Source organism: Syzygium oleosum, unplaced genomic scaffold (assembly GCF_021117445.2).
Source record: "Syzygium oleosum isolate NSW1041296 unplaced genomic scaffold, Sole_v2.1 Sole_v2.21, whole genome shotgun sequence".
In the NCBI taxonomy this organism is placed as follows: domain Eukaryota; kingdom Viridiplantae; phylum Streptophyta; class Magnoliopsida; order Myrtales; family Myrtaceae; genus Syzygium; species Syzygium oleosum.
Genome location: NW_026607505.1, coordinates 1,360,048 through 1,384,163, shown reverse-complemented (window position 1 = coordinate 1,384,163; position 24,116 = coordinate 1,360,048). Strand labels below are relative to the sequence as shown.

General features: G+C 44.0%; 3 protein-coding genes across 4 annotated transcripts; all 3 read left to right on the top strand.

The window, feature by feature from the left end:
- The first annotated feature begins 441 nt into the window (after nt 1-441).
- On the top strand, nt 442-1,458 carry LOC115677283 (uncharacterized). The gene has a single exon (XM_030600408.2). It carries the CDS (start codon nt 442-444, stop codon nt 1,456-1,458), a length of 1,017 nt encoding a protein of 338 aa, XP_030456268.2.
- A 1,423-nt stretch (nt 1,459-2,881) lies between these two features.
- Nucleotides 2,882-4,117, top strand: LOC115677384 (uncharacterized). Its single transcript, XM_030600544.2, has 2 exons — nt 2,882-3,934; nt 3,999-4,117. Exon 1 carries the CDS (start codon nt 2,981-2,983, stop codon nt 3,923-3,925), a length of 945 nt encoding a protein of 314 aa, XP_030456404.2. The 5' UTR covers nt 2,882-2,980; the 3' UTR covers nt 3,926-3,934; nt 3,999-4,117.
- Nucleotides 4,118-18,464: 14,347 nt separating this feature from the next.
- Nucleotides 18,465-22,054, top strand: LOC115677394 (probable alpha,alpha-trehalose-phosphate synthase [UDP-forming] 9). 2 transcript variants are annotated; one of them, XR_008818698.1, is made up of 4 exons: nt 18,465-20,530; nt 20,620-20,893; nt 21,145-21,604; nt 21,712-22,054. XR_008818698.1 is itself a non-coding variant. In XM_030600556.2 (3 exons), the coding sequence occupies exons 1-3, from the start codon at nt 18,528-18,530 to the stop codon at nt 21,469-21,471; spliced, it is 2,604 nt and encodes an 867-aa protein (XP_030456416.2). In that variant the 5' UTR covers nt 18,465-18,527; the 3' UTR covers nt 21,472-21,685. The 2 variants fall into 2 exon arrangements, 1 of the variants encoding a protein (XP_030456416.2); XM_030600556.2 differs by lacking the exon at nt 21,712-22,054 and having other exon boundaries at nt 21,145-21,685.
- The last annotated feature ends 2,062 nt before the right edge of the window (nt 22,055-24,116 follow it).

Sequence of the window (24,116 nt, the reverse complement as noted above, 5' to 3'; positions counted from 1 at the left end):
AGCCGGTGGATCATTTGGATAACAAGTCCTTCGTGATGGGTCTACATTACTCCTCTTAAAACTTATTAGAGTTACAAAGATAAACATTGAAATTTCCTCATCAAAGTCTATTCACTCCGTCTGTTACGCAACGCAAAACAAAAAGCATCCTTGTCTCCATAAGAGATCGAATCTGAATTCATTAAAAAAAAAATTTTTTGCAAACTGTGGAAGGGTCAACCCGGACAGACAGCCCTTTTAACCGTATTTTCATATTGTCTCCTGACCAGATTCGATATTTCCTAGATATCTCTCTCTCCTCCTCCGCCAGGGGCAGGCCCCGTAATTTCACACAGCCCCACCCTCAAAATCGACCTTCCGATCAGGCCCCGACCTCCCCTCCCTCCTCCGCCGCCGCCGCCTTCGAGAGAGGGGAAGAGTAGAGAGACGGACGGGGAGCAGATGTCGGAGCGGGACGACGCCGTCAGCCTCCGCGTCGGGTGCGCCGCCGCCCTGTCCCCGGCCAAGACCCTCCTCGACTCCCTCGCCGTCCTCCTCCGCAACAAGCGGCTCTTCCTCTCCCTCTTCGCCGCCGCCGCCCTCCCCCTGTCCGTCCTCCTCTTCTCCCTCGCCGTCTCCGCCCATCCGCTCCAGTCCCGCGTCCTCCACCTCGAGTCCCTCGCCCGCCTCGCCCCGACCCGGTTCGAGTCCCGCCAGGTCCTCAAGGAGTCCCGCGCCGCCGCCCTCTCCCTCCTCCGCCTCCGCGCCTCCTACTCCCTCCCCTCCCTCGCCCTCTCCCTCGCCGCCGCCGTCTCCGCCGTCGGCGCCGCCCACGCCTCCCTCTCCGGCAGGCGACCCACCCTCCGCTCCTCCCTCTCCCCCGTCCGGGAGAAGTTCCCCCGCGCCCTCGCCACCGCGATCTGCGTCCACGCCTCGATGTGGATCTACCTCAGCGTGCCCGCCACGCTGGTCGCCGTGACCGGCTCGCGGGGCGGCGCGCGGTTCCTGATCGTGGCCGCCGGGCTGGCGGCGGAGATCTACCTGGCGGCCGTCCTGGGGCTGGGGATGGTGGTGTCGGTGGTGGAGGAGCGGTTCGGGTGGGGGGCGATCCGGGCCGGGTGGGGCCTGATGGGGGAGGGGGGCAGGCGGAGGTGGGGCGGGTGGGCCCTGTCGGGCTTCTTCGCGGCGCTGACCGGGTGGATCTGGCGGGCGGCGGAGGTGAAGATGGACGGGCAGGACTGGGGGTCGGTGGAGGGGATGGTGAGGTGGACGGTGGGGGTGAGGTGGCGGGCGTGGCTGATCCCGGCGTACGGAGGGGTGGTGCTGTGGAGCTACGTGGCGGCCACGGTGTTCTACTGCGAGTGCACCAAGAGGCGGCCCCCCGCCGCCGGCGGCGTCAGCAGCAGCAATAGGGGAGGACGAGGAGGAGGAGAGGGCGAGATGATCCCGCTCGCAATCGCGGATCACACCGACCCGTAATGTAACTTTTCTCTGTATTTTTTCGAGGATTTTTCTTGGTATTCTTTTCGCCTCCTTTTTTTTTCTTTTATACAGTGCAAAACTTAGGATGGTATTTGTACGTATGAATTTCATGGGGATCACTTTGCAATCATTGGAGAGGATTTTGCGCCGGCCTAAGTTACGTCCAATTGATGATATGGGCAATTGGGCAAAAAAAGCAGAGGAAAAAAAGGGTACAAAAGAACGGTGAAATGTACATTCAATGCGACTTAGGAGGGAAGCCTAGTCAATGCAATGCTCCTCGTGATTTCCGAAAAGAACGTAGGAGTAGACCCCCGCACGGGGCCTGGTGCGCACTTATGAGATCGCACGAGGGGTAGGCAATGGGACCATTCCTAATTCGAGGTTCGGAAGTTGGCTTAGCCCCCCATGTTGACCAAAAGGGTGTCTCGTTTTGATATGTAAAGTGATTAGATTAGCTTTTGGGACTAGGTCAAAAATCTTGACCCATCATCATAAGCCATGCCCATGCCCTCTTCTTGACTATGGAAGCCGAACGCAACTGCTGGCAATTGCATAATGGAAGAATTCGTAGCTTTTTTTATGGTGCTGAAATCAAAAGGAAAATCATATTTTGCCGAGTGCCGATCACGCCATTCAATTCTTCCTTCTTCTTTTTCAATTTTTCTAGGTAGTTTTCCTGATGCCTGAAGCTGGCTTGGGGCCTATTCAAAGTCCTGTCCCTGCTCAAAACTACTAGATTGATTATAAAAGTCTTTAGGCTTAATCGGCCCGCAGTTGAACTTTCTCCTACAAGCCTAGTTCATTGATTTCCCAAAGTTCTTGTGGCATTATGTCGGCCGATCAAAGCACCGTAAATAGGGTCCCAATAGAGGCTATTGTTTTGCCCTAACTTGATAAGATCCCGAGGCAGTGCGAATGTAACGGTAGTGATATGAATGTCGCTAATGGGTAATTGTTATTTATTCTTAAGGATGATCACGTGACTTCTAGGGATCCACATATGTTCATAGGATACATGGGAACTGCTCTGGACGAACATCTCGTCCCGATCCATATTATCAAGTCTAGACACGTCAAGAGGAATCGAACTCTTCATCTCTCTTTTATGTTTCCCGTTATTTGTGCATTCGATGACGTTGCTTATAGTGGCTATTAGCATTATAATGGTCATCTATATATCGTCTCCGTGTCAATGCACTAAACTTTTTTAGATTGAAAATCGTTCAGAAAATAATGAGAATGAAGAATATTATACATTACAGAATCAAAAAAAAGAATTGCCCCAAGGAGGAAAAAATCGTGCGGACTGAAAACTTGAGAGACTTCTTCCGTAGCACAACTTGGAATGGACGCAGTCAAATCAGCATATCTTGACCCGGCATACACACGACACACGCACATAAAAAAAATTCACGGCTCATGGCTCTGTATTCCCAGCACAAACACCTACAGAGAGCCCTTCAAATTTTCCCACAGCACCACCAAAACAATTCCTATCTTCACGCCATCATCGCCAATGGAACTTGCCTTGCTTTTGAGCTTCGTCCAAACTCTGATCGAAGCCCACAGAATCTTCCTCAGAAATGGGAGGCTCATGATCTGCATCGCCGCCTCCGCCGTCTCGCTCTCCTCTTTGCTGTTCCTCGCCATCGTCTTCTCCCTCCGGCCGGCGATCAGCCACCTCATCACCAAAGCGAGCATGTTGCTCATCACTAGTCCCACCAGCGCTGACTACCCCTACCTCCTCTTGTCCATCCGGGAGAACGTAGGGTTGTTCTTCGCCCTCGAGTGGGTCTTCGTCTTGCTTTGCTCCTTGTGCTCGATCCTCTTCTCGGCCATGACCATTTACGCTTCCGCCACCGAACATGGGGGCAAGAATTTGTCCACCAAGGACTTGGCTATCGCGGTGGCCCGGTCCTGGGCAAGACCCTTAATCACTTTCTTCTACATCACCCTCTTCAGCAACGGTTACCTATTTATTGTCCTAAACCTTATGATCCCTCTTGTTCTGCTTAGGGCAAACATCGCTACCGTGATCCTATGCATCTTGGCCGGTTTGTTGTACACTCATTTGGCCGTCGTTTGGACCCTCGGGTTCGTTGTGTCCGTGTTGGAAGAGGACAAGAGTGGACATGAGGCGCTCGCGAAGGCGGGGCGGCTAGTGAGGGGAAGGAAAGCACACGGCTTTGCGTTGAGCCTCGTGATCATGGCCTTATCAATCCTAATGAGTCAGGTGGTGAGGTTGGTCTCGATTCGACAATCCAACGGGGCATACATTGTGATAGGCTTGGTGATGCTGAACTCACTGTGGTTGGTGAGGATGTTCGGATTGATGGCTTACACGGTTTTTTACTACGAGTGCAAGAACTTTCACGGCGAAGAGAGTAATAAATTGATGGTTAGCTTGGAATATTCGATGATACCTGCGAATGCGCCTCTCATTACAGAAGATCTTCCTTAGGTTTTGGAGGTCGGAATTCATCAATATCCATCCTATGGTCTATGTTGCGTATATAGGTTGATGGATTTTGCAGTTTCAACAATGTGAATCTATCGAAGAAACTGATATGTTCGTTGCTTTTCAGTTTGACCGTCGCTTGTCTTTGTCTATTTTTCATCCTTTTTGCTTTGCCCCTCGGGGCTTTGGACATTGTGAGTATACGAATGCAAAATTCAGTGCTTGCTGTACAGATTACATCAAGTTTCGAAAAGAAATTGTGTCAGGAGAGCGCTTTGAAGATCAACGTAGCCAAGTATGGAACGAGTTCATAAGTCGCCCAGGACTACTCTTTTTCTTGACGGGTCATATAGACTAAAAGGAGCAGCACCATCTCTATTTCGCATAACTCCATATACTTAGTTACTTGCCCCATCAGACAGTGTTAATGAAGTACTTCATTTGCTCAATCTGATTTAAATGTAATACAGGAAGCGAATATATAGACATGTACAAGACAGACACCTAATCAACTGACAGATACACCAACCGATTTCCTAGCATACCAATTCCATATTCCATCTATTAACAGTAATAGCTCACCGATATACAGAAATATACAGAAGTTGACATTCTTGGTTCGCTCATGAAAAGTTCATCATGGGCAAGCTGAACTGTACTGCGATTATCACAGTAAAGAGAAGTAGCACCATCACGGGTCACACCCATTATCCTCTAACAGCCGTCGTACTGGTAAAAGTTCGGGAGTGGTATCTGCAACAGCTCTACAGTCAGCCTTAGTGCTAGAACACAAGACAAGGGAATTGCCCAAAAGAAAGCAATAACGGGTGGTGGATCGACAGTCAGTAGGATCCCACAACCCAATCGGCATCGGAACAGCCACCAGGGTGAAAGTCGGAATGTGACACAATGAATAAGGTGCAAGAGAGCATCATATGGCTGATAATGCTAACGTTTAGCTTCTTTCAAGGGAGTCCCATCATTTAAGAGGTGTAAAATCTATGTTGCTGTTCGTCAAACCAACTCGAGCAATGAGATCTGAGGCATACGCAACCTAAAATGATATCCATCAGAAGAAGAGGTGACCTCAGGGCCCAGAAAGTATAACTCAGAGATCCCTTATCTTTCATCGATCATGAATGCCAGGAGAATCGTCTAATGTGATAATCATATCGTCCATAGAGTAATGCGAAGACGAATCATATGCGCTAGATTCAAAACCCAAGCGAAAAATGGTGACACTGAACTTGAGAAACTAGGCACGAGGAGCTTGTTTAACGCCGTACAAAACTTCGGTCATGGGCTAGGCCTAATCGCAACCTCCGTTCAATTAAATAAGAGCAAATTGGAAATGGAAGTCCAAGAGGCAAGACCAGGTTTGGCAAGGACAGAATCTGGGCCTAAAATCAAATAGAAGGCCCGCAGTCATTGGGCAGGCCTTAGTATTTCCAAAAATCGAACATCATTCATGCAATACACGTTTGCCGGATCACGAAGCAAACCCGTTCATGATTAATCTTGGAGACAAGAAGTCGAGCAAAAGTATAGGCATATGCAGAGCTCAAGAGGCTGATTTCCAAAGATTAGCCAAACTCGAGGTGCTTAAACACCATTAATTATGAAATCCAAGTTGATACACATGCGAAGAGGTGCATATCAAGGACCTACACATTCTCAATGAACATTAATACCAGATTGAACATAGTTCAATTCACACTGTAGACAGGGAAAGAGACAGATTTTACACCTTGTTTTCGCACAATAGTTCATTTTCTGCGAAACATGAGTAACTTAAAAGAATAGAAACCTTGTTTTTCACAAGGGTAATCAGCAAACGGAAGAAGATCAAAGATTATAAAAAAAAACTGAAATCTTGTTCTTCACGGGGAAGCAGTTTCCTGGAGGTTCGGAAGTCGCAAAGTCTTTAGCGGATAGAGATGTTTGATGTTGAATTGACTGGCAATTTCGTAAATCAAGAGAAGAAAAGAAAAGAAAAAAATACAAGGTTGACGAGACACATTTGACTCATTCGTTCCTTTTGGTTCTCATTTTCTTCCAATCTTAATCCCCTCGAACGCCCATTATGTGAACGTGGCAGACTACAGCCCTTTGCCCAAGTCGCCAACTCTCCTTTTTCCTTAAATCTTATAATTTTCCTTTCTTCAACCTCGGATTCTTGCGTCGCATTCATCGTGCTGGTGCCTTTGGTGGGCCTTGACTTGGCTTAATGTCAACATTTGCATGCTCGCCAATCCAAATGTTGTACGCGTGGTTGCTTACCGAGTCCTAGAGGTTCCTAATCGCCATCCACTCCTTGCGCATAGAATGACGTGAAAGTGACTAATGCAAATTTAAGAGCACGCGGAGTTCGAGAGAAATGAGCTTGTCGAGCTTTAAAAACACGCAACTAGGATTTCGGCGTCGGCATGTATATAGTTTTTCGTTTTGACAAATGAATTCATTTTGTTATAGTTAAAAAAAGATTTCCATTTCGTGATTGTCTGTATGGAAAATATTATGCACTGACGGTATATCTTGTATGAATCCTCGAGAGTTGAGAGTTACACATGTTTCGGAATCTCTATATGAGAGGGCAGTCAATAAAAGCTAACTAGGATTGAGTCGGCTCGATCGGGGTCCTCCAACTATGGTTGCTTGGTGGCAAAGCTCAGAATTTAGCATGTTGAAATCATGTAAGCAGAGAACATTGACCTGGCAGTTGTTGCGATTGCTAGGGAAGATCGTTTGGTATAGGATATTCCAAGGGCATTGCGGCAGTTAATAAGGTGATGTCGGTAGACATTTGATTTTTGATCCAAGTCTTGCTTATAATAAATGATCAAGCGATGCCGTGGTTATGTGTCGAGTAAAGATAAGAGGAAGAGGGTTGATGACGATGGAGTAGGATCATGTGTTGAAGCAAGAAAGGCTATTAGGTAAGGTGTTTGAAACGAGAGAATGGTCTTGGTGAGATTATTTGTAACGGGAGAGCAATGGAGAAAATTCACCTTAATTGTGTATGACCAATGACAATATGTGCGTGAATGTCATAGGCCGTTCGCGTTTCTCTGGTTTGATTGACGTACCTAATTACCTAATCAAGTAGAATTCAGATATTAGATTTTATTAAACATAAGAGAGATATTTACCGACAAAAGGGAGCCTAGATGCGAATGAAAAATATCAGGTTTATTTAGTGAATAAAACGTGCGACTAATCAACGAAGATGATTAAATAGGAGAAAACGATTAATTTGTGATGACTTCTCTCTCCTCGTTTTTAGAGAGAGAAAGCTCTACTATGAGGGGAATAATTTCAATTATGTTCTAAAGACGATATAATTACAAACGCTTCATTCTAATAATACCATATATCAATCAATCCAGAAGATTTAGTGCACACCCACAACAACAAAAAAGAAAGAAAGAAGAAAAGATGTGCGGTCCAATTTGTAGGTCACCAAGGGAAGCAGCTTCCTAGAAAAGGGGCAATCTTCAGGGAGAAATGATAATGACAATCCATGCAAACCAATCTTCAAACGAAGATAACAAAAGCGGATTTAGATCTTGACCATTCCTTCATATGAATTTTGTCCTCTCTCTCTCTCTCTCTCTCTCTCTCTCTCTCTCTCTCTCTCTCTCTCTCTCTCTCTCTCTCTCAATCAATTTGGGGGCTAACGTGGGCAATTACAACTCCATCAACTTGAATGAAAGTCGTTTTGGAATTGGGGAAGTGCTCCTTTCTCTATCCAATCCTATTGAGGATTTGGGTTGGCCTCCATTTGGGTCAACTTACGTGCACTACTAGTGCAAGGTACGGCAAAGCAAAATCCAATAGCGTGCACTAGTGGGGTCCACTCACGTGACCGGACTCGACCACGTGTCGAATGTTGGTTGGGAAAAAGAGAAGGTGGGTTAAAACTCAAAGCCGCGATATTCATGTTAAAACGTTATTAGGTGCACCCGGAGTACAAGATCGTGCTACGCACGATTAGTCATTAGTCATATCTTACGAACTCTGCGCATGACCCACACAATTCAGTGGATGATGGACATTGGCTAACTGCGCCGGAGGCGGTCAATAACTTATTCAAATCTCGAGGCGTGGGGTTTAAAAGAACTTTTGAAAAGTCTCTATTTACTTTCCTCTCTTGCGGGCGTTAAAATGAGTTTTTTTTTTTTAGGATCTTGTTAATGGGTGTTCATGGAATATTATAGTTAATCATGCTTAACAAAGAAATATATTCATTTCTAATGCATTGATTATAATTTTAGTTTTTTTACTTAAATTTAGACAAGTATTATCGAGACTTTTATAAACAATTGTTACAGAATCCTTTTCCTCAGTAATCTTTTTGGCATTTCAAAGAGCACGTTGGCAAATCAAATTGGACTTAAAATTTAAGATGAGAATTTGGCGACTTTGTTGGAAGTCCATCTTTTTTGGGGAATGTGGCACGTGGGTGACTATCGGAAAACGAAAAGGACGGGCAAATTGAGCGCTGAATGGAGTAAAGAGACAAGAAAAATCAGTGGCAAAGGTCCACCACTTAAAGAGATTAGATTTTGGTAAAGTCTTGGTAAGTTTGATGAAAGGGCTAAATTATATACCGATAATGAGGCGTCTGAAACTCTTCAAAAATTTCTGCTTTCCATTGCGTATTTGATAGTCCTTGAAATTTACGCTCACCGAATAATCACCATAAAGCTATGATCGTGGAATGCTAGATCTGATATGTGGTTTGCCCAAATCATTGAAATACGGCTTCAGCTAATGAAATAGGGTAGGTTTCTATAGCAAGCAACCAGAATAGAGGAAAGGAAAACCTCACTCCTTATGACCTTCTAGGTAATTCGTCGGCCTTTAATTTAACGAGGATAAATATTGAATATCGCTGTTGATATGGGTATTTTTATATTTTAGTAAGTAAGTGGCTACTCATATCGAAAGCGACGGATGTGGGGTTCGTAGTATAGAAGATAACACAGACTGTTTACCCAACATCTATCCATTTAATAAACCTCAGACATGTTCTGACATGAATTTCTTGGGTTTAACTTCATTGCTATGCATCTGGGATAAATGTTCGTGTTTGAATGATCACCCTAAATAAGTATATTAGAGTAATTTAAGCGTTACCCGGTAGAGTCAAGTTTTCATTCATCAGACAACCTTATCACTTGATATCTTCTTCTTCTGATGTGTCGGTTCAACCGTTGTCTAACGCCTCTAAAGTCTTTCTTTATTTTTCCCTTTCTTCTTGGTAAGAACCTCTTAAAGTCCTTTTTTATAGAGACGAGGCAGATCTGGGGGGGAAAAAGAGAAATCCGATGCAAGTTATATACGCAGACACTGCAATCAGACTTACTTCCTCAAGTTATTTTGAATTGTTATGTCATAGTCTTGCTTATTAAGCACGTTTTGTCTTTCGATTCGGGCCGCATATGCATCCGAAAAGATAGTGATAAGAACATGAACCCATTGGTTAACTAGGAACAACGGGACAACTTCGCACGCCAACAACTGTTTGTCCTGTTGTCCCCATTTGTATTCCAAATTAGCACGACTGGCCGTGTCTGAATTTGACCCATTAGTTGTTCCTCGCTGTACATCTGAATTGCTCGTTGCTTGCTTGCTTGCTTTGGATGTGTGGACAACCATAGTCATCAATATTGTCAAAGCTTTGTCGTGTTATAGTGCTCCAAAGCTGGAGATGATTGATTATAATTCCGGGGTTTAATGCTCCTAAAGATGAGATTACTTCGGTGGGTTGATATATTAGTGTGCGACTTTTAGCCACCACCAGGCTGGTGGTTTTCTAGGAAAACCAGCTAATCGAGATCTTTGTCGGCTGCCCTTCAGTACAAGATCATCTTTACGGCAAATAATTTATCTGAAAAGTGAACAAAAATAATAATAAAAAGAAGAAGAAAAGGCAAGCTAGAAAGACAAGATGAGTAGTAATATTCTTTGGAATAAAACCATTTCGAGGAAAGATATCGATCAAGAACGGGATTGCGTGGACCAAACCCTAATCTTTAATTTGATTATTTCTATTGTTAAACAAGGGGAAAAACGCAGCTTTATCGGATCTTTCCACACGAGGACACTACGTGACTAAATATTTGTTTATTATATTGTATCAGAATTGAGAGGAAAGTGGGATTTGAACTTTCCTGGTCCATAACATTAGTGGGAAAGTCAAAAATGCTTAGCGAAGTTTAGCACGTTGGTGCGGTTTGGTCTGCCCTGGAATTTCATGGAGGCTTCCGCGTAGAAAGTTAGAAACATCTGCCTAAGATAACTTTGAATCGACACCTCAAACTTTGGTCCCTTATTTTAAGTTGATCAAAAGGTCGGGTTGACTTCGTGACGTGGGGCATGACGAATTTCTCCGTTGTGGATCCCTTTTAAAATAGGAAGGCAAAACATGACCAGACAGGAAAAGTACAAATACGACATGTAATAGAGCTTAAGAGATGGGGAAGGACCTTTTCTTGGCTTTCTGGATAAGATCAAGAATCGACCGAAGGGTAAATTATTGTGTAATAGGTATATTCTAGTTAGAATGTGGTCAATCGATCCATGTGCTGTGTCTGACCCAAAAGACAAATCAAACCCAATTTTGGTATACATATTACTATCTATTTCAAGCATATATAATAGATTCGAGTGTGCCATCCAAATCATCTTAGGCTTTCTCGAAACAAGAAAATTTATTATCTTATTTTTCAGGGTTAATATCACGAAAAACCCTAAATAAGTACACATGTGACATATTTACTCCAAACTAATTTTTTATCACAAAAAACCCCAAACCGGTACACCTGTGACAAATTTATCGTCCATTAATTTCTGTTAAATTTTACCGTCAAATTACTGAGTTGGAATATGCGAGTGTACTAGTTTGGGGTTTTACCTTCCGTTTGTCTCAAGTATACCGGTTTGTAATTTTTCGTGGTATTAATCTAATTTAACAGAAACTAATGGAGCATAAATTTGTCACAAAATGTACCAATTTAAGGTTTTTGGTGTTAAAAATTAGTTTTTGATAAATTTATCATAAGTATACCAATTTAGAGTTATTCGTTATATTAACCCTATGTTTTTTATGGTTATGGATATGCTCCTATAAACGAACTCTTTATTAGAGACTTCAATTGAACTCAGTTACTTAATTATATGGAGTTATTGGACATCAAAAACTAATTTTGTCTTTCAAGCTTGTAATGGAATTAATTCCTATAGAGATGCAAGTATGAGTGGTGTTAGAAAAAGTCACATATTAGAGGATTTTTGTGGTATGGTGTGGAGTAGTTAACATATTATAATTAGCTCATAATTCATTGGCTTAAACTTTTGAGTGAATGTGAGATCAACTGGATCATTAATGGACTCGAACTTGAGCTTCCTCTTGCTAAATTTCCCAAGAGAAGGTGTTGAGCTTTTGCAAAAGAATCTGGTGATGAAGGTGGGTATTGTGGTGCAGTAACACGTGGTTCTGATGGTTCGATATGGAGAAAGAGACCAAGGTTGAAGAGGGGCATTGGAGATACAAGTTGAGATATGTTGGTACAGAAAAAAATTTGAATTAAGGGGAAACAAATCTTATACTGAGCTCACGCGCGGGGGAAATTATTGAGATGCATATGTTAGAAAAAATCTCACATCGGAGAATTGTGGAGTAATTAATATATCATACTTGGCCTATAACTCATTGGCGCAAGTGGATTCAACTGAATATGTTGACCGACTCGAACTTGGACCTTCTCTCGGTAATCTTCCTCTGTGAAGGTATCGTGCTTCTATTGTGTGGTCTCAATAATTGAAATCAGAGCTAATGGTTGATTGGTTGCCCACTAAGCGATTTACGAGCAGCTTTCATGATTCGATCTGGCGAAAGAGACTTGCGGTAAAGTCGGCAATGCAATTTTGATGGTGGCGTTTATGGTTCGGTCTGGAGGAAAAGAACAGAGATGAAGTTGGGGTTGGAAGTTGAACTGAGAAATGTGGGTGCGGAAGGAAACCTTAAATAAGGAAAGTAAACTTAACATTGACTTTGAGCTTACACATAAGGAAAAGATTGTTGATATACACAGGTAAGTTGTATTGGAAAAAAACTCCATATCGGAGAATTGATATAATGTAAAGTAGTTATAACTCATTAATTTAAACTTTTGAGTGAATATGAATTCAATTGGATATGTTGCCGGACTTAAACTTGGGCTCCTTCTTAATAATCTGCCTAGGTGGAAGATGTCCGATTTATGCTGCGTGTTCCCATCAACCCCCTCCCTTTTGTTCATTCTACTAATCCTTCTACTTTGCTTTCTCGGCCAAAACAAAATAAACAAACAAAGAGGAAAGAGAGGACCGATTATGGATGTCCGTAAATGTTGCGGCGCTTGTCGTCATGACACAGAATTAAGAGCCAATGGCTCGTTTTAAGAGCATAATTGGGTGTCTCCTTTGCCATCACCGTGATTAAATTAGGTTGACGTTGAAAAAGATGGATCAAGTGATTAATGTCTTAACTTCGGTGGAGGTTAGGACTTCTAACGTGGAGCCTAATCCAACACATGTTCCCGGTGTCGGGAAACCCTAGGAGGACCACACAATGACCTGCGAAGAAATCAAGTCCCTACCTAACTAGTATTGTCTATCCGTTCCGCCCTATAGTTTTCAATTCTTAATCAAGATCAGTGGCTCGCAATTCAACACGAATTTAAGGCCGAACAAGCTTTTGTTGCTCTCTACAGTGCAAGGCTCGTGCGTCTGCTACCAAACCCTCCAACAATGGCGGACACAATCTTTATGCTGGACACGACATGAACAGCGGTTTTGTCCAGATGATGCGTGATGCCTCCTTTGGAGAAGAACGATGGGGTTCCCTCATGCAACATGCGGTCTGTCGATTGTCACCCCACATCTCTAAACAAACCGTGCTTACATTCATTCTAATTAGATTGTGCTTCTTCTTGTTGATGCCATAAAGTTAAAAAGACAATTATGGTTATACTAATTATGCGAGAAGCCGGGCAGGTCTAAATATGGATTGAAACATGGAAAAAGCACCAAAAGAATCCACCAATTAAGTCATAATCATTTTAATTAGATTTATGTAGTCCTAAACCTTTTCATACCGGTATCAATTTAATCCATTCGATCAATTTAGGTTGGAAATCACTGACGTAGACAACGGCCGTCTTACGTAATACAACTAGCGCTGATGTGGACATTTTTAATAATAATCTTACTTTTTTATTGTTTTTATTTTATTTTATTTCTTTTCTTTTTTCTTTTTTCTTTTTTCTTTTTTTTTCCTTGGTCACTAGCCATTGGGTGAGAGCCAGCAAGCCCTCGCCCAAGGCCTTTCGGGCCCCGTCAGCCAAAATGAAGGAAAGAAAAAAAGAAAGAAAAAAGAATTAAAAAATTCAAAATATTACTAAAAAGTAGGACAACCGGCGTCAACGTCAGCGATTTCCGGCCTAAATTGGCCAGATGGATTGAATTTGTACAAATATGAAAATGTTTAAAACTAAATTGATCCAATTGAAAAGATTTAGAACTATATTAATACCAATGCAAAAGACTTATGAATTTTTTTTTTTATACTTTTCCCTTGACACATGTAATATCCTCTGAGGAAAAGGATTGGATTTGAGGGCGTACGAGGGCACTCACACTATCCATCCTATATTTGAGCATATGTGCTATTTTGACTTTATGATATACGACCCCAATCACTTCATATCACATGCGGCCTAGAACCTAAGTAGCTCCTACCCTAACTGGAACACTAAATGTTCCTAATAAATATCGCTTCTAGGAAATTGCATTTTTCAAACTTATAGCATTAAGGCGGTTGGCTTAGAGGGCATGCTATAGGTTCCCATCTTATCATTAGTGTACGTTACAATAGGCGGGTTGGAATTGCCGTGGTGAAAAAGGGGGGTGTTCCTAGGTTTCTTGACGGTGGATCATGAAACATTTTGCGTGTGCCCTTTTTTTTTTCCGTTCACGTACCTTATTGATCATTTCTTGTAATTAGATGTGTCCGGTGACGACTAATTTCTGCACAAATCGTATCCTTTTTTTTATGTTATTTTTTTTCCTAGATATGATTTTAAAGAACGATATTCCCTCTCTTTCTATGTTGGAGCAAAAGCCTCTAATATGTTTGAATTTTTTTTTATTTTCGAGTTTTATTTTTAATTTTTGAGAATTTATGAGTGATCGAATGCGTCCATGATGTTGGGTTTATAAGGTATGGCTTTGATCATATGAACGAAATCAGTTTGATGCCGAAAGACTTCTTGCCCACCATCGGAAAATATTTTAATTTTTTTCTCATTGAGATTGATCGAGTAGAGTGGGTTTGTCCTAGTGGGAGGAGGTGTTTTTGTCGGAAACAAAGAAGGAAATCTTGCTTATTTAAATCGGTCCGTGTTGAACTTCGTGGCGTGCCGACCAGACTCGGGGGACTAATCAAGCTTGCTCTAATCTCTTTAGTATATGTATATTTTTTTTGCACACCCAAAAAGGGCCGGAAGATGAGAGCGAAGTTGGCGACTCTCACTGGGCATTACCATAAAACGATCGTTCAAACAGTGAAAAAATTATCGGCGACTCGTGCAATAGATGGCCAACTTGTCACATAGTCATGTCATGAAGCTAATGCATTTAAAGTCGGAGTTTCACTTTAGACTAGGTTAGCAGCTAAGATTCGAATTTGCGATCAAGACAATCTCGAAATCACTTGAAAGTAATTCTTGAATCACTAGGGGCAATTACCTTGGTGATCCAATCTCTACATAACTGTTTGCTTGTCAATAGTAGAAACTGCGAAAAGGGTCGACCGGCGTCGTTGACCTGCACCACAGGACGTAAGTCGAACCTACACCATAGGCAAATCCGGATTTCCTGAGACCGAAAAGCCACCGGAGGATTCGAACTCGTGGACCAGTTCGATTCCAAATCAAACGAGGGTAAACTTTATCCAACCCGACCAACCACGTCGACCCGATCCGTCTCTCGAGCTCCTCGAGAGACCCGCAAAAGGTCTCACCGTATAGGGAATGTAAAGAAGAAGGGTCTCGTGACCGAGACGATGGATACGTACTCCCTAACACACCGAACTTTACTCGCGCATTATTAAAGGAAGTTGGGCAAAGGAGACGATGCCGCCCACGTTGCCCTATTGCGAAGCTCGAGCCTACGACCAAAAAACGACAAAGAAAGAGTAGATAGAAAGTAGATAAAGTGGGGCACCATCCCCATTGCATATCGCACGTCGACATCGTCGTTCGTTCTGGATAAAACCGAGTCGTCCTCTCGAGCTCGTCCCTAAGTCCCGCCCCCCACTCCCGGTTGCCATCCACCCATCCATTCACCCATCCACCCGCCTGTCGATGCCCTAAAAAAGTTGATCGACCGCGACGCCCTGCCGGTCCCTCCCTCCGATTTGGACTCGTTATCGCGTGGATTCAGTGCGTGCAGCTTTTTATTGTTTGATTTCGATTTACTTTTCGGAGCATTGAATGATCGAGAGAGATACCGACGGCCACAAGATAAAAAGATAGAATTAGGGGTGATCGGTTCCGAAGGCGGATCAGTTCCTATCCTAGAATCTAGAACCAGATCGAGCGGGATCGATTCCTCCCAGTTTGTGGAATTGGAAACCGGCCTAGCTGATCTTGAAATCGGAACCGAGATAATCCCTTTTTTTTTGTTTTGATTCCTTCTTTTCACCGCATCTCGAACTTCAAAAGTTTGGTTTTGCCTTTTGCTCGCATTCATCTACTAGAGCCATTGTACCCGCGTTATGTTCCGATGAATTCAGAAGGTTTCACCTTCCATTTTGTTCTTTTCTGCGTCGATTCTTGTTTCTCTTCCATATGCATCTTCTCGGTTTAAAGAGCTACAAGTGGGAGTTTCCCAACATTAAGAGAAAAAGAAAAAGAAACATTATTTTTGTTTGTTCGTTATGTAAATGATTACGTGATCGGGGGTGCGGCACTATCCACTTGATCTTGTAGTCATTACTCTATTACATGACATCGTATCAACACATGTTAAATTTATAAAAAAAAAATGGATATATATGGAAAACAAATTTGTAATACTCTATTTCACAAAGAAATGCAACCCAACCATTTTTACTCTTTACGCGAAAAATAATTATATAAAAAAACATATCGATCTGGTCTAGGCCGGTCCGGGCGGTTTAGTTCCACACGCGAAACCGAGAACCGCAAGTTCCACTATTCAGAACCGAGAACCGGATCGGTTCCCGCGAGAACCGCCTAAAACGACCGGTTCGGACTGATTCCCAGATTAGAACAGGATCAATAGCTTGACAAATACCAAAGTTTCTTGGAACATATCACGCGATTCACTTTGTGTAATTAATTTTTCCGCCATTGACTGGGTCCGCCTAGTTGCTAGGCGGTGCCTAACCCCACAAATTTTGGCATTTTACAATTTGCCAAGGGGGGAGGGGAGGGGGCGACGAAAACAGTGGAAAGCAGATAAAGATGCAACAACTATCTTTTCCCCCACAATCACACGGGACTTCATGGAAATTTTAGTCGCGCTCATCGCTATCGGCTCCTTGATCCGCGACCGTTTCTCAACATTGGAATTAATATCGACGCGTGACAAAAACACCATTATATAAAAGCGTAATTAAGAAATAAAAAAAAAATCGTATTTTCTGCACGCGTCGCCGTCGCCCGACCACGAAGATAGGAGATACGGTTGCGGGGTTGAAATCTAATAGGGCGGTGGGTGGCCGCAACCACCACCGGCGGGGGGGAGGTCTCCCGGCCCTTTAAAGCGGCCGCGCCGCCGCCGCCATCCGCCATGGGGCCCGCTGATTGGTCGGAGCGGCCGTATCCCGCCAGCTCATCCGCCTTCCTCCCCCACTCCTCCTCCCCCGTGACTAATCAACGGTTCGGACATGCCACGTTTCCACCTCCGGGGGCCCGCGCCACGTGGGGGGCGCTCTCCCTTACCGTACCCCCTCGCGCTCGCGCGGGCCCCCCCATCACCCGGCCCCGGGGGAAGGGAACGGCACGTCCAGCGAATCGGGTCGCGACACGTGTCGGTCTCGCGCGGAAACCTATGAAGATGCTGAGCGGAGCAGAAGAAATCCTCCCCCCACCCCCCCCCCCGTGTCTCCTATCATCCACTCCTTTATTAAAGAGACGAGGCCCCACGACGAGCCGCAAAAGCTAATCCTGCCACGTGGCCTCCTCTACCGGAGACCATTTCCCAGAATATATATATATATATATATATATATATATTTTTTTTTCCGTGTGTTGACCGTGCTATCTACATGCCATTTACCAAGAAAAACCAAGATACGAAGATGGCTTATGAGGTCATCAATAAAAAAAAAAAAAAAGTTAATACCATCAAAAATCCCGAATCGATACATCTCAAATTAATTTTTTAATAACAAAAAATCACAAACTGGTACACTCATGATAAATTTATCCTCCGTTAAGATCAATACCACGAAAAATCATGAACCGATACACATGTGACGAATAGAAGGTAAAACCCGTTAACTGCCACGCGTCATCCAACTCGGCAATTCGACAGTAAAATTTAATGGAAAATTAATAAAGAGCTGCATGTTTATCCGTTTTGGGGTTTTTTGGTCGCGTTAACCCTTATTTAAAATATATATATCCGACGCAGGGTATTTCGGTAATTTCGAGTTCCCGGCGGCATCTGTAACAGGTCCCATTCATGGGTAATTAAAAAAAAAATTGGGAGGGGGTGGGGGGGCGCATCATTAGTATATTAGTCGGTTACAGCGGCGGATGGGCAGAGGGAGTGAGGAGGACCATATCAATAATTATAATTATTATAATTATAATTATAATTCTAAGACCGAATGGGAAAGACCGAATGGATAACTTCGAACGAGAGAGAGAGAGAGAGAGAGAGAGAGAGGGGGAGGGAGGGAGAGAAAATGGAATGAATGAATAAAATAATAATAATAGATAATAAAAAACAATACAAAAGGAAAAGGAAGAGAGATGAAATGAACGTGGACCGCCATCGCTAGAAATCCTTTACGTGCGCCATATGAAATCCCGCCGCTCGGTCCGACCCTTCTTCCTTCGTTCTTATCCTCGTCTCCGTCCCTCCTCCACCTTCCTTCCCTTCCTTACTTCACCCCCATCTGCATCATCTTCCTCTGACCCCCTCACCCCTTTTCCTTTCCTTACATATGTTAGATATAGAGAGAGAGATAGAGATAGAGAGAGTCAGAGAGTCTTCGGATACGGCAGCTGTCTGGCCATCTTGGATCACCACCATCCCTCCTTCCTCTCACACCACCCGTCTTATAAAGGCAAGGAGGAGGAGGAGGAGAGAGAGGTGTCCAGAAGCAGCACGAGCGCCATCTTCTTGCGTCCTTTTTCCCCTTTGGTTTCTCAGGTGGGGTGGGGTGGGGTGCGTGGGTGTGGTGGGTGGGTGGGTGGGTGGGGTGGGGTGGGGGTGTTCTTGAATCTTGATACGGCCCCCCTTTCTTGATCCGGTTGCCCTCCGTTTCTTGCGTCCCCCCCGGGATAAGCCCGAAGGAGTTATGATATCGAGATCTTGCTTGGACCTGCTGAGCCTGGTGTCGTTGGACGACTTCCGGGTCGTCAGCCGGATTCCCAGGGTCATGACGACCGCCGGGGTGATGTCCGACTTCGGGAGCGAGGCGTCGCCGCGGTCGGAGTCGGACGAGGCCGCGTCGTCGTCGTCGTCGTCGGCGGCGCCGCTGCCGGAGCGGCGGATCGTGGTCGCGAACCAGCTCCCCGTGCGGGCCCACCGGGACAGGCAGACCGGGAAGTGGAGGTTCGAGTGGGACCAGGACAGGCTGGTGTGGCAGCTCAAGGACGGGCTGAGGCCCGACGTGGAGGTCGTGTACGTCGGCTCCCTAGGGGCGGACATTGACGTCGCCGATCAGGAGGAGGTCTCGCAGTCGCTGTTCGAGACGTTCCGGTGCGTGCCGACGTTCTTGCCTGCGGATGTGCAGCACAAGTTCTACCATGGCTTTTGCAAGCACTATCTCTGGCATCTGTTTCACTACATGTTGCCCATGTCGCCGAAACACGGGGCTCGGTTCAACCGCCTGCAGTGGCAGGCTTATGTGTCTGCCAACAAGGTTTTCGCGGAAAAGATCATGGAAGTGATCAACCCGGAAGAGGATTATGTCTGGATACACGACTATCACCTCATGATACTGCCTACTTTTCTGAGGAAGAAGTTCGCTAGGATCAAGGTAGGTTTTTTCTTGCACAGCCCCTTCCCGTCTTCGGAGATTTATAGGACGATTCCGGTGCGTGACGAGATCTTGATGGCCTTGTTGAACTGCGATTTGATCGGCTTCCACACATTCGATTACGCGCGGCATTTCTTGACGTGCTGTAGTAGGATGTTGGGGCTCGATTACGAGTCGAAAAGAGGGTACATTGGGTTGGACTACTACGGTAGGACTGTGAGTATCAAGATTTTGCCAGCCGGGATTCATATGGGTCTGCTTCAATCTGTTTTGTCCATGGAATCGACAGCTAAGAGGGTCAAAGAATTGAAGGAACAGTATGAGGGGAAATCTGTCATAGTGGGCGTGGACGATTTGGACATGTTCAAAGGTATTAGCTTGAAGTTCTTGGCGATGGGGCAACTCCTGGAGCTACAACCTGAATTGAGGGGCAAGGTGGTTTTGGTTCAGATCACCAATCCCGCTAGGAGTAGCGGAAAAGATGTGCAGCAGGTCCAGATCGAGACTGATCACATCGCAGACGAGATCAACAGAATGTACGGCGGACCTGGGTACGAGCCGATTGTTTACATTAAGGGGCCGGTCGCAACGCAAGAGAAGGATGCGTATTATTCGGTCGCCACATGCGCTGTGGTGAATGCTGTTAGAGATGGCATGAATCTTGAGCCTTATAAGTACACCGTATGCAGACAGGGTAGCCCTGCTTTGGACAAGGCACTGGGAATCGATGAGAGCTCCGCTCCGAGAAACAGCATGATCATCGTGTCGGAGTTCATAGGATGCTCGCCGTCGCTGAGCGGGGCCATCCGCGTCAATCCGTGGGATATAGATTCCGTCGCGGATGCCATGAATGCGGCGATCACGATCTCCGACTCGGAGAAGCAGCTGCGCCACGACAAGCATTACAAGTACATAAGCTCTCACGACGTCAAGTACTGGGCTCGGAGTTTCGACCAGGACCTTGAGAGGGCTTGCAGGGAGCATTACCAGAAGAGGTGCTGGGGAATTGGATTCGGTTTGGGCTTCAGGGTCGTCGCTTTAGGGCCCAGCTTCAGGAAGCTCTCGGTGGATCACATCGCCTCTGCTTATCGAAACACGAAGAACCGGTTGATTTTACTGGACTATGATGGGACGCTGTTGCCAAAAGCTTCCATAGACAAAAGGCCTAGCGGTGAGGTGATTTCGGTACTGAATAGCCTATCCAGGGATCCGGAAAACGTTGTTTTCATCGTGAGTGGTAGAGGTAAAGATTCTCTGGGAGCGTGGTTTTCGCCATGTGAGAAGTTGGGTATCGCAGCAGAGCATGGTTATATTAAAAGGTGAGTGCTTTAAAATATTTGCTCAACTGTTGGGTTAGATGGGAGGTGATTGATTTCGTCGCTTAAACTGTTTTGCGGTTCCTTTGCAGGTGGACTGCAGATTCAGAATGGGAAACATGCGGGTTGACGATGGATTTCGAATGGAAAAAGATAGCCGAACCAGTAATGGAGCAGTACATTGAGGCGACAGATGGCTCTTTCATAGAGACTAAGGAGAGTGCATTGGTTTGGCACCATCAAGACGCAGATCCCCAATTCGGGTCATTCCAGGCGAAGGAGCTTCTCAATCACCTGGAGAGCGTGCTCACGAACGAGCCGGTGGTCGTCAAAAGGGGTCAACACATCGTCGAAGTGAAACCGCAGGTATGATCTGTGCTTAGCTTTTAGGTGTTCAAATAAGAATTGGAATTTACCGGCATATTTTCTGGTGAAAAGATGGTTGATAGCTCTAACTATATGCAAAACTGGTTCATGATCTGGAATTAGCAACATGTGTTGCGTATGGTAACGACTCATAGTGGTAGCAACATCAAGTCCAATTTTGCATGGCTAATCTGTAGTTCGAACAATGACTCCTAGTAGAAAGACTTGCTCAACTGCATGGCTAATTGCAGGGCGTAAACAAAGGCACGGTGGTTGAGAATCTGATATCAACCATGCAGAGTAGAGGGAAGTCGCCCGACTTCTTGCTGTGCATCGGAGACGACCGCTCGGACGAGGATATGTTTGAGGCTATCGCGCGCCCGGTTTCGACTCCCTCGACATCTGCAGCGGAAGTTTTCGCATGTACCGTCGGGCAGAAGCCAAGCATGGCCAAGTACTATCTCGACGACACTAGCGAAGTAATCAAGTTGCTTCAGGGCCTTGCAGCCGCAACATCACAACCAAAACTCGGATGTTTCCACTCCATATCAGAAGATACTTCTTCGGCTTGGGGATAAACGAAAGTTTGAGCAGATAATGATGATACAGGGTAAAGAAGTTAGTAGCTGTGATTAAATTTTTTTAGGGGAGGGTGAACATTTGTTTAGAAATGGTGGGAAAGGAAGAAAAAGCCACCCTTGTACAGAAAAGGTACATAGTCTCACAGTTCCATGTGTTATAACCACACAAAAGTTTGACAAGAATTTACAAGTGATTCATATTCTTTCATCAGTTTCTCTCACACCAGTACTTTGTAGACGCCATTGCGGAAATGAAGAAAATCCAACATGATTTCCAAGTTAAATGCAAACAAGGAAACCAGTAAGAGGAGTTTATAGGCACACCTGGATCTATTATTGTTCGAGCGATTTGTACTCGGCTTATGCTGCTATAAGTCCTGTTTTGCGAAGAAAACGGAATCGAAAAGGCTGGCGCGTTGGGGTTGTGGAGAAGAGACCAGAGTTAGATTCTAGTTAAATTGAGATACAGAGGGTAGTTAGGACTACTTTGAAACAGTTGTGTAAAGCTTCAACAGACTGGACAGGTGTGTTTTCAGAGAAATTTTGCAGAGAATGATCCAACTTGAGACGTTCAGATGAAGGTTCGGAAGTGCAACTTATTGAAAAAATCAACTGGTTTCATAAATTGCATGGCCGAGTTGATAGAAGAGAATGGTGAGTTCAAGAGTACAACTGCTTCCAAGTAGATCCGTCAAACGGGTGGGTTAGATCGGTTCTGGTTTGGGTTAAGTCGAAAATGGTCACACCCAAATAACCCATTTAACTCGTTTTTTACTCATTTTCCATGCAATGCAAATTTAGTAACCCATACCCTACTTAATTCATATTGCTAAAACACTTTAATATTTAACCCATTTCAGGAAAATTCATACCCAAACCGAGGTGAGAGTGCAAAGGAGTGAGCGCAAGAGAGAATGAAGAGGCTGCGTTTGATTCAACTTTCTCAAGAAGTTTTGGCAAAATGTAAAAACTACGTGTTTTGATAAGCAACTTTGAACAAAAAGCCATTTGGTAAAAACATATTTGAAAAGCTGGGTGATTAATTTAAGCTTTTTAATTTTTAATTTGTTTAAAATTGAAAAAATAATTTATGCAAGTATTTTAATTGAACTATTGACAATGATTTTAAAGGTGTGTATTAACGAGTTTATAAATAAAAAATTAAATTTTCATTTTTTTGCTAAACAAATTCAAATGATAAAAATTTACGTCAAAGTGGACCCTATCTCAACTAAAAGAGGTGTACTTCATCACAATAAATGTGGTAACATATGCCAAGGAAAGAAATTTATTATCCTTAAAAATTACAATCATCCTTAACTATTTCCTAAACTTAGGACTATTTGATCACGTAAACGCATCACGTTAGATGATGCATCGTCATTTGAAGCATTACCCTCCTCATTTACATTATAGGAATCTAATGTATATAAATTGGGATCCAAATCTATTCTTGCAAAATCATTGACATCAACTTGTGTGGTCAATTTTTTTTGTTTCTTTCCTTGAGCTTGCCTCACTAAACTCCGCGCCGCTCTTTTATGTCTCTCAGCCTGCCTACATTACACTCTATATTCTTATAAGTAAATCCTGCATAATCATCGATATCAACTTGTGTGGCCATAATATCCTCATCAACATATAAGCCTTGTGCAGGATTCCATGTGATACTTCCACTAGCAACTATATTTCTGAACATTCTACCCAACAAAACTTGTAGATCCGAATGTATGCCTTCTGTTCTAACAGCACTAACTTTAAGATTTTCCTATTATAACAAGCATGTTCGTGAGTTGTATTATAAAAGATGAACTTTAAAATGAAAGTAACAAAAGAAGGGGAAAAAAAGTGAATTTTCCTCTTACATCCATGGTTTTCTTATCTCTCACCATTCATCACTTACATCCATGGTTTTCTTATCGCAGAAATCCAAAGTACCAACTTATAGCAGAGGAATTTCTAGCAAAAAAAAAAAAACTTATAGCAGAGGAACAGTGTGGAGCGATAGAGAGCAAAGAAATGCAAAGATGAGTTTTGGCTACAGGAGGAGACATTTCAAGTAAAACTCTCCACGCTCTTTCTCCATCACAAGCAACGTAATAAGCTCGATCCAGTGTCGGCAATGTAATAGGGAATTGACTGGAAAATGGAAAGAAAAATTCAACCTGATCGATTACGAGTTGTAGTGTAAATGACCCATTTTTGTTTTTTAGCATTTCGCGCTTAAGTGCGGAAGAAATTGAGGAGTTGCATGAGCCATGACAACAAGCCCATGCGTTACAAACAAGAATGGGTGTGAATCTCAAACCCGAAAAGGTTTCCGATTACTCACCAACCGAAGGGTAAGCATCATTATCAGTTGGAACAATCCAAAATCAACGACTAGAACATCTCAATACCCGCACACGCCGCATCTTACAGACCATGAAATGCACATATCTAAGCTATCGAAAGCACATCCACCGGAGAAAGAGAGAGAGGGAGAGGAACCTGTAGTCAAGCAAGGGAATGAGCAAAGCAAACGAGCAGTCGAGCGACCACTCACTACAAAAAAAACATGAATTTTGCGACGGAAATTTGCGACGGCAAATTTGCGATGAATTTTGTGATAGATTTCTAATTCCGTCGCAAATTAGCGACGA

Excerpts from the sequence above, each read along its gene's own strand:
- LOC115677394 (XM_030600556.2), top strand. The coding sequence starts at position 18,528 with ATGATATCGAGATCTTGCTTGGACCTGCTGAGCCTGGTGTCGTTGGAC. Across the intron at positions 20,531-20,619 it reads GAGCATGGTTATATTAAAAG|GTGGACTGCAGATTCAGAAT; the intron begins GTGAGTGCTTTA and ends GTTCCTTTGCAG. Across the intron at positions 20,894-21,144 it reads TCGTCGAAGTGAAACCGCAG|GGCGTAAACAAAGGCACGGT; the intron begins GTATGATCTGTG and ends GGCTAATTGCAG.
- LOC115677384 (XM_030600544.2), top strand. The coding sequence starts at position 2,981 with ATGGAACTTGCCTTGCTTTTGAGCTTCGTCCAAACTCTGATCGAAGCC.
- LOC115677283 (XM_030600408.2), top strand. The coding sequence starts at position 442 with ATGTCGGAGCGGGACGACGCCGTCAGCCTCCGCGTCGGGTGCGCCGCC.